At 38.3% G+C, this 15,289-nt stretch overlaps 1 protein-coding gene across 5 annotated transcripts in view; it reads right to left on the reverse strand.

Annotated features, from left to right (window-relative positions):
- The window catches only part of Alkbh8 (alkB homolog 8, tRNA methyltransferase), a 48,642-nt gene extending 34,713 nt beyond the window's left edge, over nt 1–13,929 (reverse strand). Inside the window, exons 1-8 of one of the 5 annotated variants that reach the window (XM_052189194.1) lie at nt 13,458–13,605; nt 12,696–12,956; nt 11,071–11,206; nt 7,964–8,201; nt 6,662–6,793; nt 5,512–5,607; nt 3,508–3,612; nt 1,635–1,705 (exon numbers count right to left, since the gene is read on the reverse strand). In XM_052189194.1, the coding sequence (XP_052045154.1) occupies nt 1,635–1,705; nt 3,508–3,612; nt 5,512–5,607; nt 6,662–6,793; nt 7,964–8,201; nt 11,071–11,199 (771 nt within the window). In that variant the 5' untranslated portion in view covers nt 11,200–11,206; nt 12,696–12,956; nt 13,458–13,605. Of the gene's footprint in view, nt 1–1,634; nt 1,706–3,507; nt 3,613–5,511; nt 5,608–6,661; nt 6,794–7,963; nt 8,202–11,070; nt 11,207–12,695; nt 12,957–13,313; nt 13,606–13,799 lie in introns of those variants that run through there. The other 4 variants (XM_052189195.1, XM_052189196.1, XM_052189193.1 and 1 more) reach the window with 4 other exon arrangements.
- Between the last annotated feature and the right edge of the window lie 1,360 nt (nt 13,930–15,289).

Genomic DNA, 15,289 nt, shown 5'->3' on the forward strand with positions numbered 1-15,289 from the left:
ATATATGTAAATGATAAGATCGTTTTACTGTATCCAACAAACATTATTGGTTCTTTAACTACAGCATCAAGATGATCATAAGAATGCATCAAATGTTAAGAAGCCAAAGTACTAAATTATAGAGATGGGACCTATATTGATATAGGGGGAGAGACAAAAAGAGAAGGACGGAGAAAGAGGATAAGAGGAGGAAAGACAAATAGTATTTGCCTCCAGGAGACATCAGATTTTCAATCAACCTCTAATTAGATCAGATGCTCTCAATATTTCAAGAATTATTCAGGATTTATTTTCTTTTATTTCTGTCTGAAAGTTCATATGTAACTTGCTCCTAACACCATAAGTGTTACAGCTTTAAGGGGAAGGGTATCCCAGCAGTTTGGGAGGAATACCACAACAAACTTCACACAAGAGAATTATTGAGAAAGCCACAGAGGGGTGACTACCTCTGCCCAGGAAGGAAGCAGCAAACAACTGAGCAAGAGGCAAATTTTATATAGGGTTTCTAAGGTGGGAGGATAGTTTTCCAGGGAGGCCTGGGATCGTTGGAATTTTGTAGACTGATTTTAGGGCATGCTTAGGGATTGCTGATATTCTGTGGCCTGGCCTTAGGGCAGATGCAGGGACTAGTGGGATTCTGTGCCCTGATACTGGGAAAAACCCAGGGATTGATGGAATTTTTTGGCCAGATTTTGTGTTCTTTTTCTGTAAGGCATAGATTGCTTCCTGCAACTCCAGGAGCGGGAAATGTCCAGAAAGGCCACTAGAGTAGTATGGGATTGGGAGCTGATGACCTACATGCACCAAAGGAGCTGAGCCTAGTTATCAGAGTAGTAATTTGTACAATACCGTGAGGGGCTTACACTCACCAGTTTACATCATAGTTCTACATGGTCAGCTGTCCAAGTGCAACTATAGAAACTAAGCACTGAGTAATATGAGTCTCTTCTTCACCTGGAAGGGCAGAAATGATGCTCTGCTGAAGGGTCTAAAAGGTCTGACTCAAGGTACTTAAGTAAAAAGGTCCACCATGTGAGGAGGTACATGACATGCCTTTATTCTAGCACTCGGGAAGCAGAGGCAGATGGACTTTTGTGAGTTCCAGGGCAGCCTGGTCTACTCGGCAGCCTGGTCTACTGGGCAGCCTGGTCTACAGGGCAGCCTGGTCTACTGGGCAGCCTGGTCTACATAGGGAGCTCAAGGACAAAGAGACCACGCCTAACAAACAGGAATAAAAAGTGAACAGAATTCCCAGCCATGTGACCTTCAGTTCTGCCATTATTCTCCTTTCTGCACCTACTATCTTTTGCTACTAGGTGGTGAGGATGCAAAGATAGGTGACCAAACTGCACTAGGAAAATCTGGATTTCACCTAACTGCTAACATGAAATGTATACATAAATGAATAGGTTTTTCATAGCATCTAATGAGCTATAAGATAAAACTTCAGACAGCTAAAAAGAGAGGAAATAATTAAAGTGTTAACAATGCCCTTTCTATTAAAAAAAAAAAAGAACTTTATTACCTTTACAATGTAGATAGTCCCACAAGGGTGAAGGGGAGGCAATGAGCAAGGTAAAAAATATGGTAAAAGCTAATTTTAAAAAAAAAAAACTGCTTCACACTGCACTTACCGCTGACCCCAAACTGAGAGAAATAATCTCATCTTCAAATGCAGAATGCGTGTCAATATGGGCAGGGATTCCTGAGATAGAAAACATGACATCACTTCACTGTCCGATGCGAATTCAGACTGGGCACACCTAGCTGCACATAAGTACAGTGAAAAGGTTGTTTGATTCTTAAAAAACTACTATAATCTTAGTTAAAGGGAAACATAATAAGTATGACTTAACAAATTTCAACTAAATCTAAAACAGAATATCTCAACATCATGACCCTGAGACTTGACTATAATATCCAGGCTAAAGAGTCACTGTTTAAATAGGACCTTTCACAGCATAAGAAGACAATGTGGAAGACAAATACTAGTCAGTCAGTCTCTCTCTCTCTCTCTCTCTCTCTCCCCCTCTCTCTTTCTCTCTCCCCACCTCTATTCCTCTCCCCCTCCTCACCCCCACCCCTTCCTTTAAGCACTGGGATTCTCAAGGATGTGGAAAGCAGAATCCTTATGTAAGGACTAAGTGTATCAAGACACAACTTCTGGTAAATGAGCAGCCATTGTTAAGGGAACTTGCAACACAAAGAAACAATACAAGGAAAAAAGATACATTCTCCTAAAGGCTTATAGTCAGGAATACATGCAGTTCACATTCTTAGAGAGTACGGGTATGGCAGCACACACTTGCAGTCCTGGCACTGGGGGAGCTGGGACAGGAGCAGCTCAAGTCTGAGTCAGTCAGGCTAAACATTAAGACTCAGCCTTAATAGGCTCAGTGACATGGCTTGTGACTAGCAGGTACTAGGCCCAAGTTTACTACTCAGCACCACAATAAAAAAATAAAATAAAACATACCATGATAAAAACAGGGGAAAAATACTGACAAAAGCAAAATCCTGAAAAAAATTACATAACTTCTATATATAATGAATGAAAATGCTATTAATAAATGAAGGAAACCTATCTATACCTAATATTTTCACTTTCACTATACGCCCAGAGCTGTTTTCCAGATTTTAGAATAGAAGACAAGAGAGATCATCCACCCAGTTAGCCTTCTTCCTTCCTATGGATTGCAAACTTCTTCCTCTGGACGTTTTTATTTGTTTGTTTTTATTTTCCAAGCTACCAACTCCATCTCTAACATGTTGAGAAAGGAACAAAAACAAGAAAAAACCAAAAACAGCAATGTATGCTCATTTAATTATGTTTTACAGTGGAAATCCCTCAAAAGATGGAGGTAGAGGCTACAAGAGCAATCGGCAGCAATACAGACATCAAATAGAAGCAAGAGCAGCCTGAAAAGGAGTTTGAGATAAAACAAAAATTATTAAATTTTAATTTTTGATCTTAAAAAGTTTTATAAACTTTTAAATTCTAAATATATGACTAGGATTTTAGAGAAGAAGCAACTAGGACTAGAGGCAGGCCTCTGAGGTTAAGAGCACCCCTTCCCCGACCTGGTCTGCCTGGTTGGGCCTCAGCAGGAAAGGATGTGCCTAGTCCTGCTGGGACAATGCATGTGTCCCAGTGTTGGGTCATCCCAAAGCAGGGGCTTCCCCTTCTCTGAGGAGAAAAGGAGGGGGTAAGGGGGGATTCCTAAGAGTGGGACTGGAAGGAGAGGAGGAGATACTGCAATTGGGATGTAAAGTGAATAAAAACAAATTATTGAAAAAAAAAGAGCACTAGCTGATATATCAGAGGTCCTACACAGCAGCTCACAACCATCCATAACTACAGCTCCACAATGCTTGATGTTCTCATTGATCTCCAAGGGTACCAAGGACACATGTGATTCATGCAGGTAAAACACGCACCTACATAAAAGAAAATACATGATCTAAAAAGGAAAAAAACAGTTCGTTTTTTTAAAAAGAAACACCTACCATGCCCAGGCTCATATTGATTTATGGTCAACTGGTCTGGTTTATGTTTAATATAACCTTCTTTCAACAACTTCTCCAAAATGCTACTGCAAATCTCAGGAAGACCTAAAGTCGGTAACCAGAAAAGCAAAACACACTCAGATATTTGCATTTTTAATGAAGAATAAAAAGACAGTAGTACTATGAAAGTGATCAATGTTTTTAGTGTGATAAAACAACACTAATAAACACAATATATAAAAATATAAATAAATAAACAAATAAAAATGATAAATCCACAGGTAAAATAAATTAAATAGACTTGTAAGACTCAAAAGTAATTGATTCCATTGATTCTAGCAAATAGTAACCATTGATTCTAGCAAATAAAAAGCACAAAATAGTAACTTTACTAATAATAATGTTGACACTTTATAAAATAATAAAACTTAATTCACATTGCATTGCCCTTATCCAAATTTAATAATGTTTCATATATACCTTACACCTTAGGCTGAGAGTAATTTTCTATCTTATTTTTCATGTACTTGTGTCTTGACTGACCCATCACATGAGCTTAGATATGGACACTTTCCACTGGTAGCATCATGTCAGCTCCCAAACACCTTTAGATTTCAGAGAAATTTGAATTTTGGATTTTCAGATTAGGAAGACTCAACCTATAGATTTTATGCTAGAAGTTAAATCAAATACTTTGCAAAGTTTTGAAAGCATTCCATTTACCTTAAAGACTTTAAAATATTACTTTAAAAAAAATCATACATTTCCAAGTAAAACTTTTATGAGGTGTTTGAAAGCCTTAAATATGATCAAGATCATAAAAAATATATGTAAGATTGGAGAGATGGTTCAACCCACAAAGGACTTGTTAGATAAGACAGAAAAAAAGCTGGGCATGGTAACATATACCTATAAAAACTAGGCAGAGACAGGCAGATCACTAGGGTTGCTGGCCAACCAGACTGGTCTGTTTGGTGAGTTCAAGGCCAGGGATACTCTATCTCAAAATAAGATGGACAGCTGCAGAAGAATAATACTGAAGGCTGTCCCCTTCTCAAAGACACCTGTACAAACACACACACACACATACACACACACACACACACACACACACACACACACACACACACACACACATAAATACATAAAACTGAAATCTAATAGATTACTGCCAGTATAATTTAGATAACCAATTTATATAGACATTTTAAAAAATGCACCCAGTAAAAGATATGAAAAGAAAATTAGAAAAGAAATTAAAGTGGCCATGCTCATTACTAACTAGGAAACCATAAACTGAAAGGCTGAACAGCATGTTGGAAAGGATGGAAGGGGGTAGGGTGTAAGAATATACTGCCCAGCTCTTTGAAAGAAAGTGTGTTTGTTAAATGAACCTAAGCTGTAAAGCAGCAATTCTACTTTTTTGCAGTCCTGCTTAAGGACTGTTACACAGCACATGAAGAGGAACGCACAAAGATACTTACTAAAGTGCTATTTATGAGTGCTAAAAACTAGAAATAACCTGAGTGCCTGAGGTAGGTACCTACCCTGACATTCTTTAGAATGAAAACATGACTTAAGATCTCCAAGGCACAATATAGAGCAAAGAAGTATGTAGAAATGATTTATACTGTGTATGGACAATGGAAGACTACTTTTACAATTTGAGGCTACTCATGTTCAACTATGTACTTGAATACATACACACACTTGAATATGAACTCATTTCATAAGGAAATAAGAGTGTGTACTAGACTAATGGAGCGCCTACTTCTAGTGGGAAGGAGTAGAGAACAAAGAAGATGTGAACAGGAGCTTTGACTTCATTGGATGTCTGAACTTTTACAACAAAACAGACCACTTCATAAATTAAAATGCTCTCAATTTAACCAGGAATCTCAAAAGTTTGCTGATAGGTGACATGTACCTCAACTAAAATAAACTTCTACCGTATCACATCTTTCTTTCTAAGCCAGCAATAACAGTATATTAATATGTACTTACCCCCAGGTAAAGGCTTATCTTTATCCACGGTGTTGTTCTCATAGTGAAATTCATAACCAAAATGTTTTACTCTTCTGTGTTTTAAGGACTTTTGATCTGTATAAAGAAAATAAACTCTTTGATAAAAAAACAATACCAACCCTTCATATTTCATTTAACATTATAAGGAGTAATAGGTAATAGCAAATTCTGTTAATTGCTAAGTTACTGTTTGTATAGCATGAGCTATATCATCTGTTTCGTTATTTTAAAACACTTAAGCGTTTCAGCCATTAACGGGACAGAAGTGTGCGTATATACTGCCTTCATAGGGTTGCTGATGATCTGGAAAGAGGCTGAGCAGCTCTCATAGCAGCTTCATATTCATGGGATATCCTGTACTACTGAGAACTTAGAGGAATCCTCAGGGCAGAAAGGGGCTGTTGGGAGCTAGGCCAGTCTGCGGCTTCTCAGAGGCCATGATAAACGGAAAAAGGAACACTTCCTCTGTGTCCTTGCTCCATGGCAGACCTGGCAAGGTCCAATCTGAGGCTTGGACCCAGGCCTTGAAAGAGTCAAGGTTTCAGTTTCTGAGAACTTGATTTTTCTCCATAGAAGAAACAGTAATTATCAGTCCCGGGCCACTGAGTACTTGGTCTGTGGCACACATGAGATACCCTGTGTTCTTTTGTGCAATATTAGTTGATTAACTTCCTCCTGACTTTGTTCCATCTTCTCCCAACATACTGTATATATGATGCTGTACTTCTTAATAAGCTTTTCTGACATAAAGCATACTTGTGTAAGATCTGCTGACCTGAATGCTCCTGTCTATTATTTCTGATCCTCCTCAGGAACTTGTCACTAAGAACAACCTGCTGGTCTAAGTCAATGACCAAACAAGATTTCAAACAGTGGAAGGGTTGATAAAAGCTATTCCTCTGGGGTTTATAAAAGACTGGAATTTAGAACTGGTCACTTTACAAATGTTATATACAACACTGTACTTAATAATTGTCAGTGTAGCTTGCCTATTAGTAGGTCCAAGCAGCTTCCAGTGATCTTCAGGAAACAGCAGAATGTCAGTAAACCTATAGTATACAACAAAAGCAAGAGCAGAAACAGGATAGTTTCCAGCAATCTAATTTACGGACCGTAAATTTTTACTTACAATTCTGATCACCTGTATTTCCTGTCCAATTAACACTTTCCAAAAGCATTTTCTCCTCCTCAGAAGAAATAATTTCTTCTACCACCAAAAGGCCTGGAGGTAAGGCTTGAAGTCCCAATTTTTTCCATTGTGCTACAGAAAAACAAAAAAAATTAGTCTTATGCAAAACCCGTACTCTTCCATACAAAAAATTCTGCCCCAGAAGAATAGTCTGAAAGGCTCTTAATTGTCATTTCAGAAGTAAGAATACTAAATGGCCCCCACAAAATGGAAACAACAACAACAACAACAACAACAACAACAAAAACCAAATCAGTCGTACTGCACGTTATGCTCTCTTCAGCAAAGATGGTACCCAAGTCTTCTCCTTGTACATACATAATCGAGTCCCTTTCTAAATATCATTCAATGATAAGGCTTTTCATAAATACTTATTGTATAAATTGTTATAAAAAAATAGTCAAGGGTAAGATGATACAGAAAGAGAACAGAAACCAGATGATCATTTCATACAATGTAGAAGGCTTTATGATATCTCTTCATGATAAAAGGTTTGATGAAACTAGAAAGTACTATACTATACCCAACATAATAAAGGCTATATTTGCAGCAAACCTATGCACAGAGAAAAACTGAATTATTTCCTCTAATATCAGGACAGTAATGCTACAAGGGGTGTCTTCTCTCTATTCTGATTCAATATAGTGCTTGAAGTCTTAGCTAGAGCAGAAAGAGGAAGAAATAAAAGAGGTATACTCAGAGAATGAAGTCAAGTTATCTATATTTGTGTTCTTAAACACTCCACCAGAAAACACTTAGACCCAATAAACACTTTAACAAAATAACAGAGTACAAGATCAACATCCAAAAATCCACTTTTCTATATGCTAATAAAAGAAGTAGCAATGAAAGAATTCAAAGGAAAGTTGTTTGTTGTTATTGTCTTTTTTTTTGTTGTCATTCACAAGTAAATTAATAAAGCAAACAATTCTCAAAAGAAGAAATAGAAACAACTAAAAAATCTCTGAGTGTTCAACATTCTTAGCCAAGAGAAAAGTAAAGATTAAAACTTTTGGGTATATACCCAGGAGTGGAAAAGCTGCATCATATGAAAATTCTACTTCAAGCTGTTGTCCATATTCCCACCAGTACATAAGGAAGTGATCTTCTCTTCCCACATTAACCTTTGACCTCCCCAGGCACAGTATCATCGAGCACACCAGCACACCCTCTCATAAACACAGAATAATTGAGAGAGACTCTGTAAGAAGAAAAAGTTGAAAGAAGCTAACTCCAAGGTACCTTTTTCAACAAAATTCAAGTACAGAAAGATCTTCTGCCCCAAATCATCAATGATTTCTTTTCCATTGAGGGTAGAATAGGCTTTCTTGGATCCTTCAATAGTTTGGAATATTACAAATGCATATGGCTTATTAGGGGGCATGAGGAGAGCTTCCACAGGTCCACATTTCTCTAAAGTCAGAAGCAGTTGTTTCCTACTCACCCCATTACCCAGACCACCATTGGCAACAACCAGGCTCTTAAAAAAAAAAAAAAAGGTAAGTAATAAGCAATGGAAAGAATGGATGCTACCTATTTATTTGAAAGTTAAAATGAAATTACATTATTTCAGAAAAGTGTAATTAAAAATAGTTCCTTATTTCTTTGTACATAAAACTGGTTATTTGATCTGTTTGCATCACACAAAGTATACAAACTAATTAATTAAATATTTGGGAGGAAAGTATTTCTATGCTATAAACATTTATTTTTAAATACTTGTATCGTTGATAAATTCATTTCTTTATAACCAGATATATAAGTTAAAAGAAAAATTCCTTTTGTTTAGAAATCCAAATTAGCATAATAAAAAGAAAGGAAGGAAGACTAGAGAGAGAAGCATGCAGTCAGCAGTCACCTTGATACTCTGCCAGAGAATGAATGGATGCCTTACATTCCCTTACTGATTTACTCATATTTAGCATAACTTTTAAGACAGAGTAAACTTATTTGTATAATATGAGTCCCACTTTATAGAGCAGGAAACTACTCACCAAAAACTTCAGTTAAGTGAGTTAGTAAGGAGCTAGGCTTACTTATCACTGCTGTCAGTCCTCTGCACTCATACTTTGACTATAACCATTATGCCATGCTTACCAAAAAGATTAAGCCATTAAATTGAATCAAGAAATTAACTCCAGGTTCATAAAACATAAGATTTCTGCTCAAGGAAAGTAACTGAGTCAAATATAATTCAGTCAAATTTCAAGTAATTTTCTTTCCTTTATAAGTTGCAAGCTTACTTTCTGTCACTTTAAAGACTGCTAAGCTCTAGTCAAGGGATCTGGAGTGAGAGAGGGAATCCTCTTATCTTTATTTAGTACTCTTAGAGGTACTATACTTAAAAAAGAAATTCCGTATACAATGTTAAAGTATGTCAATGCAATTTATCAGCTATTATTTCTAAATCTTATTTGTATATGTGTGAAAGCATGTGTGTGCATCTGTGTGTGTGTATGTCTGTATGTGTCTCTGTGTGTGTCTGTGTGCAGGAGTGCATGTGCCACAGTACCCATGTATTGTGAATAAATTATGTAGGTTGTCGTGGAACTAGTTCTGTAGTCCAGGCTGATCTCTAACTCACAGAGATTCATCTGCTTCTGACTCCGGGAGTGCTTGGATTAAAAATATGCACCACCATTCCCCAGCTGGGATGGTGCACTCTTATCTATTTCAATATTTATACCAAGTGTTGAAAATGTTCGTAAAAGAGTATTTCAAGGGTATACAGGTCATGTAAGTTTCTCAGTTGATTTATTTAACATGCTTTTAAAATGTGAAAACCATTCTAGCCCACAAGACATATTGTTCTCAGTATAATAGTTTACTAACTCCTTGAATTGTACTTAGCTCAAAATTAGTATATTAGTTTGAATACATAAAATGAGAATATCTATAACCTTCCTTGAAAACAGTGTAATAGAATTGCCAATAAATGTGACAATAAGATAAAACTCTCTTCCATAGAGTCTAGCCAAATACATTTTACACACAAGTATGAGAATATACTTATATCATAATCAATTCATTGCTACAGTACTACACTGAACAGCATAAAATTTATTCATAGATTGCTTTACCATGAACCTTATTCAATAATGTATTTTCAAAACACGCCAGAACAATTTGGTTATAAATGACAACTATTACTAAAACATTTCTATTCTTTTCCTAAAAATGAGTAAGAGACACTAAAGGAAACAACAGACCTTTTTCTATTCTCTGTACATTCTCATACAACATGATTGAGAATACCAGTATATTGGCTGTTTTATATCAACTTAACTCAATCTAGAGACATTAGAGAGAAGGAGCCTTAGTTAAGGAAATGCTTTCATAAGCATTATTACTAATATGTACCTGCTACATGCTCTAGTTGAGTGGTTTTCAACCTGTGAGTCACAACCACTGAAAAACACTTACTTCTGATGGTATTAGAAAACGAGACAGTGTTCAATAACAAAATGATATGTATGAAGTAGGAAGGAAAATAAATTGATAGTTGGGAGTCCTAAGACCATTAGAAATATGTCTTTTCCAATGGTTGTGGCCTACATACAAATTGAGAACTACTGCTCTAGTTCAACTTCCACTACCAAAAGGAATTCCAACTACAGACAAGGCTACCATATAAATGGAAAACTAGCACATCCTGACACAACGTATATTTAATATGGGCACAACACATCACTGAACAATTACAGCTTTGAGCTACACTTTATATTAACATAATACCCACGGCAGAGAGCTAACCCTTGACCCTATAACTGATACTCTGCTATGCTTGCAGACAGGAGCCTAGTATAATTTCTTCTGAAGGGCTTCATCCAGCAGCTAATGGAAACAGATGTAGTGATCCATGGCCTAACATTAGGCCGAACTCAGGAAGTCTTATGGAAAAGTGGGGGAAAGGACTGAGTCAAGGATAACAAGGAAGTCTTATGGAAAAGTGGGGGCTCACAGAGACTGAACCACCAAGTAAAGAGCACACATGGGCTAGATGTAGGCCCCTTACACATAGGTAGCAGAAATGAAGCTTGATCTTCTTGTGAGTCTCCTAAAAATTGGAGCTGGGGCTATCTCTGACTCTGTTGCCTGCCTTTGGATCCCTTTCCCCTAGCTAGCCTGCTGTGTCTAGTCCTACTACAACTTGATGTGCCTAAGTGGGTTGGTACCTATGGGGGGGGGGGCAGTGGGGAGGACCAGGGATGTGGTGATGGTACTGTGCAAAAGGGGGAGGGTTGTGACTGGGATGTAAAGCAAATTAATTAATGGAAAAAGAAACAAAAAGGAACCCATAACACATGAACATGATATAGCCACATTCACATGATAGTAACAAAGATCACCTGAGTGGGATAAGACACTGCCGGGATGCCTTCATGTTTCAGCAACACATGCCTGGCTTTACTCTGTTTCCTTAAGAACTTCTTCTCCATTTTAGTGAGTTTCAAAACACCTTTATGATTGATATTCATAGTAATACTGTAAGGAAAATGTATAAAAATTATAAGTCTTAAAAGTCTTTGAAGGATTATTATTCATACATTCCAGAGTTTATAAAATTTTCCATGTAAAAAAAAAAAATAGTTTCCTTTCCAAAAATCTAGGAAATGGAAAACAAATAAAAATGTAAAACTCCTTCAGAACTTAACACAACTCATAACAATTCATCTGTTCCCTTAAGTTCTCCATCATGATGTAAGTCTGGGAAAGTAGGAATGCCAGCACACAGTATGTGCCCAGGAATCACATGCAAAGAGTGAGTGGATGGTGACTAAGTGAGCATGGATGCCTAAGACAGTCTTAGTGCTCTAACCATACGAGGATAACATGGCACATGGCTTTGTGGGAACTCGGGAGATGAGCAAAACATGCACACACCAAACAATGAAAAAGTATGACGATCTCCATATAATTAACTGCGAATAGTACTGCTGGGTTTTGTGGCATAACTAGAGACCAAAACACAAAAACAATGTTACTGAAAAAGTTCGTAAAACTTCACATTAGAAGGACCAGAACAACAGTGTCATTTAAAAAGAAGGTATTCAGTGAGATAATAAAAACAAAAGAAAAAAAAAAGGTCATGTCCAACTTCAATTGTAAAATACAGATATAACTTGAGGGGTTTTCACCCCTATTTTGTTTTTCTGTTTTAAAAGAGGGTCCCAGGCTGGACTCCAAATTGTGACAAGGCAAATGATCTTGAATTTGTGATATTCCTGCCCTCTACCTTTAAGTGGGTACATACTCACATGTCCAATATATGCTTATGTTTTGTTTATTCAGACAGTTTCTCACTATGTAGCCCTAGGTGACACAATGTTAATCCCGCCTCAGCCTTTGTATGCTGGGAATACAAATGTGCACCATCATGTCCAGCTGGTATAAAATTTTTTGAGTAGCAAATGTTTACTGACTCTCTAGAATAGAGTTGCATACTTCAAAGTTAACAAATAAAATAAACAAATAAAACAACTAAGGCACAGTAGTCAAAACTAGTAGCTTGACTTTAACAACAGTAGAAAAATGGCAGTTCAGTTTCTTAACACACATATTAGGAGGTACAGTCAATAAGGCAGGTTAATTGTAAATCATTGTAGGACAGTGTGTAATGAGAAGACCCGCAATCATCCACCTGTAGCACGCAGAAATGTTAACCTAGTTTCCACTGGGGGCATAGAAGGAAAGGAAAGGAGAGGGTAAGGATGAGAGCAAAGTTCCCACGGGATCAACAGGCCTTGGTTGATTACTCAGATGTGAAGAAGAGGGATCCGGTCAGTGCACAGTGGCTTGGATGCACCTGACATGTGACAGGAGGAAGGTTACTATTAAATAGAATACTAGCCATGGCAGTTGTTCAGTTTCCTCCAGTCTAAACAAATTCTCTGTTGGTAAGAAGAGAACAGAGAAATAAAGGCTCAGCTACTAGTAAACTCTCAATTATCCTGTTGGATAGTACCCCACGTACCAATTGTACTGTGTCCAAGTCCCAGTTAGAAAATAGAGCTTCAGCTGGGCTCAGTGGTTATAAGTACTAATTGCTCTTCCAGAGGACCTGGGTTCAAGTCCCAGCACCCACATGGTAGGTAGCTCAGAACATCCACAACTCCAGTTCCCGATCTCACTCCTTCCTCTGGCCTCCTTGAGCACCAGGCATGTAGGTGCTATACAGATACACATGCAGGCCATACATGTCCTTTGAATTTATAAGCTATCCAAATTACATTATCTATTTAAGAAGAAAGCAGAGGTTAAACATTAAGACTTAGAAAAAAATTACCACGCTTCTTAATTGCACATTCTATTTTTTTCCATACACTCATTGTTATCTTCTTCTGTAAGTGAATAGAAAGTTAAGTACATGAAGTAGTGGTTTTGTCTGTATTATTCACCGGCTAGCACACAGCGGATGTAGCCAAGAGTGCCTTGCATATCCGTGCTTCACAGAAACGATGCTGGCTGAAAAACGACTAAAAGCAAGGGCCGGTCTCCAACCCCTATGGCAGCCAACACAGACGCCGCTAGGCACCCATCAAATGCCAAGCATACGGACACTAGATCCTACCAGGGCTCCCAACAGCCTTACCTCCCCGACCCATAGACTGCACCCTTTGCGGTCTGAGTCGGCCCAGACGGAGCACACAGGGAGCTGAAAGGAGCGAGCCACGGTTTGCGATCCTCCATAGCCCCAGCCCCGAATCAGGTGACGTATACTTTTCTCTCTCCTCACCAGAAACGTCCACCTCCCAGCTGCTTTGTCAATCGCCAGCCTTCCCCGGCGCAGCCTAGCGAGCTACGCGAGTGCTCTCACAGCCCTTCACCTGGACGCCGCCATGTTGCAGTCAATCCTACTACATTTCCCATGAGCCCACGGGGCTACCACAACCCCCTCCTGCGCGCAAATTCTTGGTTGACCCTTTCTTCCCCAAGAGTCTGTAAACTGTTGCTTGAAACAGAAAATTTGGCAGCTTTATTTGAGTGAATAGTAATCGTTGGCGTAGGACATACAACTGTCACGTTACTAACCAGCACACTCCTTAACTACATGATAAACATTTAATCTTATACTCACACTTCACTGTAGTGTTCACCCTTTATTAAGGGAACTTATCTTTGTAAACCACGCCAATCGAAATGCAGTGGTGTCGAGCCCAGTCTCAACTGACATCCACAGCACAACTCCTACACCTAAAGCTCAGAACACTGCAGAGGAAATGAAGGCGGAGCAACGGAAGCTTCTATGGATTGTGTCTCCTGGGAACATCAGAAGCCACACCCATAAAGCCTCACTGGCTGGACTGCCTAAACTGAGCTGAACAAAGACAATGAAAACAGCCATCGTGGTCAGGCAAAAGCCGAGAAGGTCTGAACCCTACACAAAGAACAATATGCAAATAAGGAATTCTAAGAGCAAGAGAAATACTCTTCTCCTGGGAAGAGCACACCAATTGTTTATCCAACAGTGAATGATCAGTCTTGGTTTCCAGGAACGAGAACTTTAGATGTGGATACATGGGAGAAAGTAGGGTCAGATATTAAAGACTGGGCTACAGAGAATGGAGAATTGGCATGCCCCTTACAGGGTTTGCTATTTGGAATGTGCTTGGGAAGGTAGTGGCGGATGACAAAAACGCTCAGGAGACAGTGGATTTACCTCCTTGTGAGGGAACTCCATTACTACAATCTTGCTCAGGATCTAAGAACAATGCCTATTCCTTGACAGAAAAGTCTGAGAAAATTAGCTCAGGAGAGGGTAGTAGTGAATCAGAAGAGGAAAAATCAACCTCAGAGGAGGAATCTGATTCAGAAACTAACAAAATATCATAAACATAAATGGCCTACGATGCATCATTTAAATATGTCATTCCATAAGTCCCCCTGAAAAACTTAAAAATAAACCAAAGAGGCATATCACACCTGCTGCTGGTGCACTCCAAGCTGAGTAACTGGGTGAATCATTTAGCCGTTTCCCCGTGAGTACGGAGAATAACAAAAAGAATAAGGCCTATCTAACTAAAGATGAGTTTTTACCATGGATGGCTCAAAAAAGTTATCTTAAATGTCTGAAAAAACGAGGAGAATGAAAGAGACATAAGAAATGTTTATGGGTTGGGGAAATGGTTTGAAGAAACAACTCAACAAAAATGACAAAGGAATCTCTAGTAAAAATAACAGTTGCAGCTCTAGAAGCATGGAAATGCTTGCCTAACAGATACAAAAATCAAAAGGCTTGTTAATATAATACAGAAAACAGAAAAACTTTTTGAGGAATCTGTTGCAGGATTTTCCATGTCCAATCATGTTAGGGCAGTAGAAGACCTATGATTGGACAGGAAAAGGGAGGTGGACCTAGGAGTTGGGGAAACAGAGATCTCAGGAGGAGAAGAGAGGAGAACCAAGATGTCTTTGGACGTGTACCTGTGTGGCATTTACTAGCCACAAATAGCTAAGTTTTTATAAGGTTAGAAACATTGGGATAAAGCTTTTATCATTATCAGTTGGCTCTTAAATTACTGTCTTGGCACCTTGTAAATTGTAATATTATTTATACATAAATCTGAT

This window comes from Apodemus sylvaticus, chromosome 7, assembly GCF_947179515.1.
Source record: "Apodemus sylvaticus chromosome 7, mApoSyl1.1, whole genome shotgun sequence".
In the NCBI taxonomy this organism is placed as follows: Eukaryota; Metazoa; Chordata; class Mammalia; order Rodentia; family Muridae; genus Apodemus; species Apodemus sylvaticus.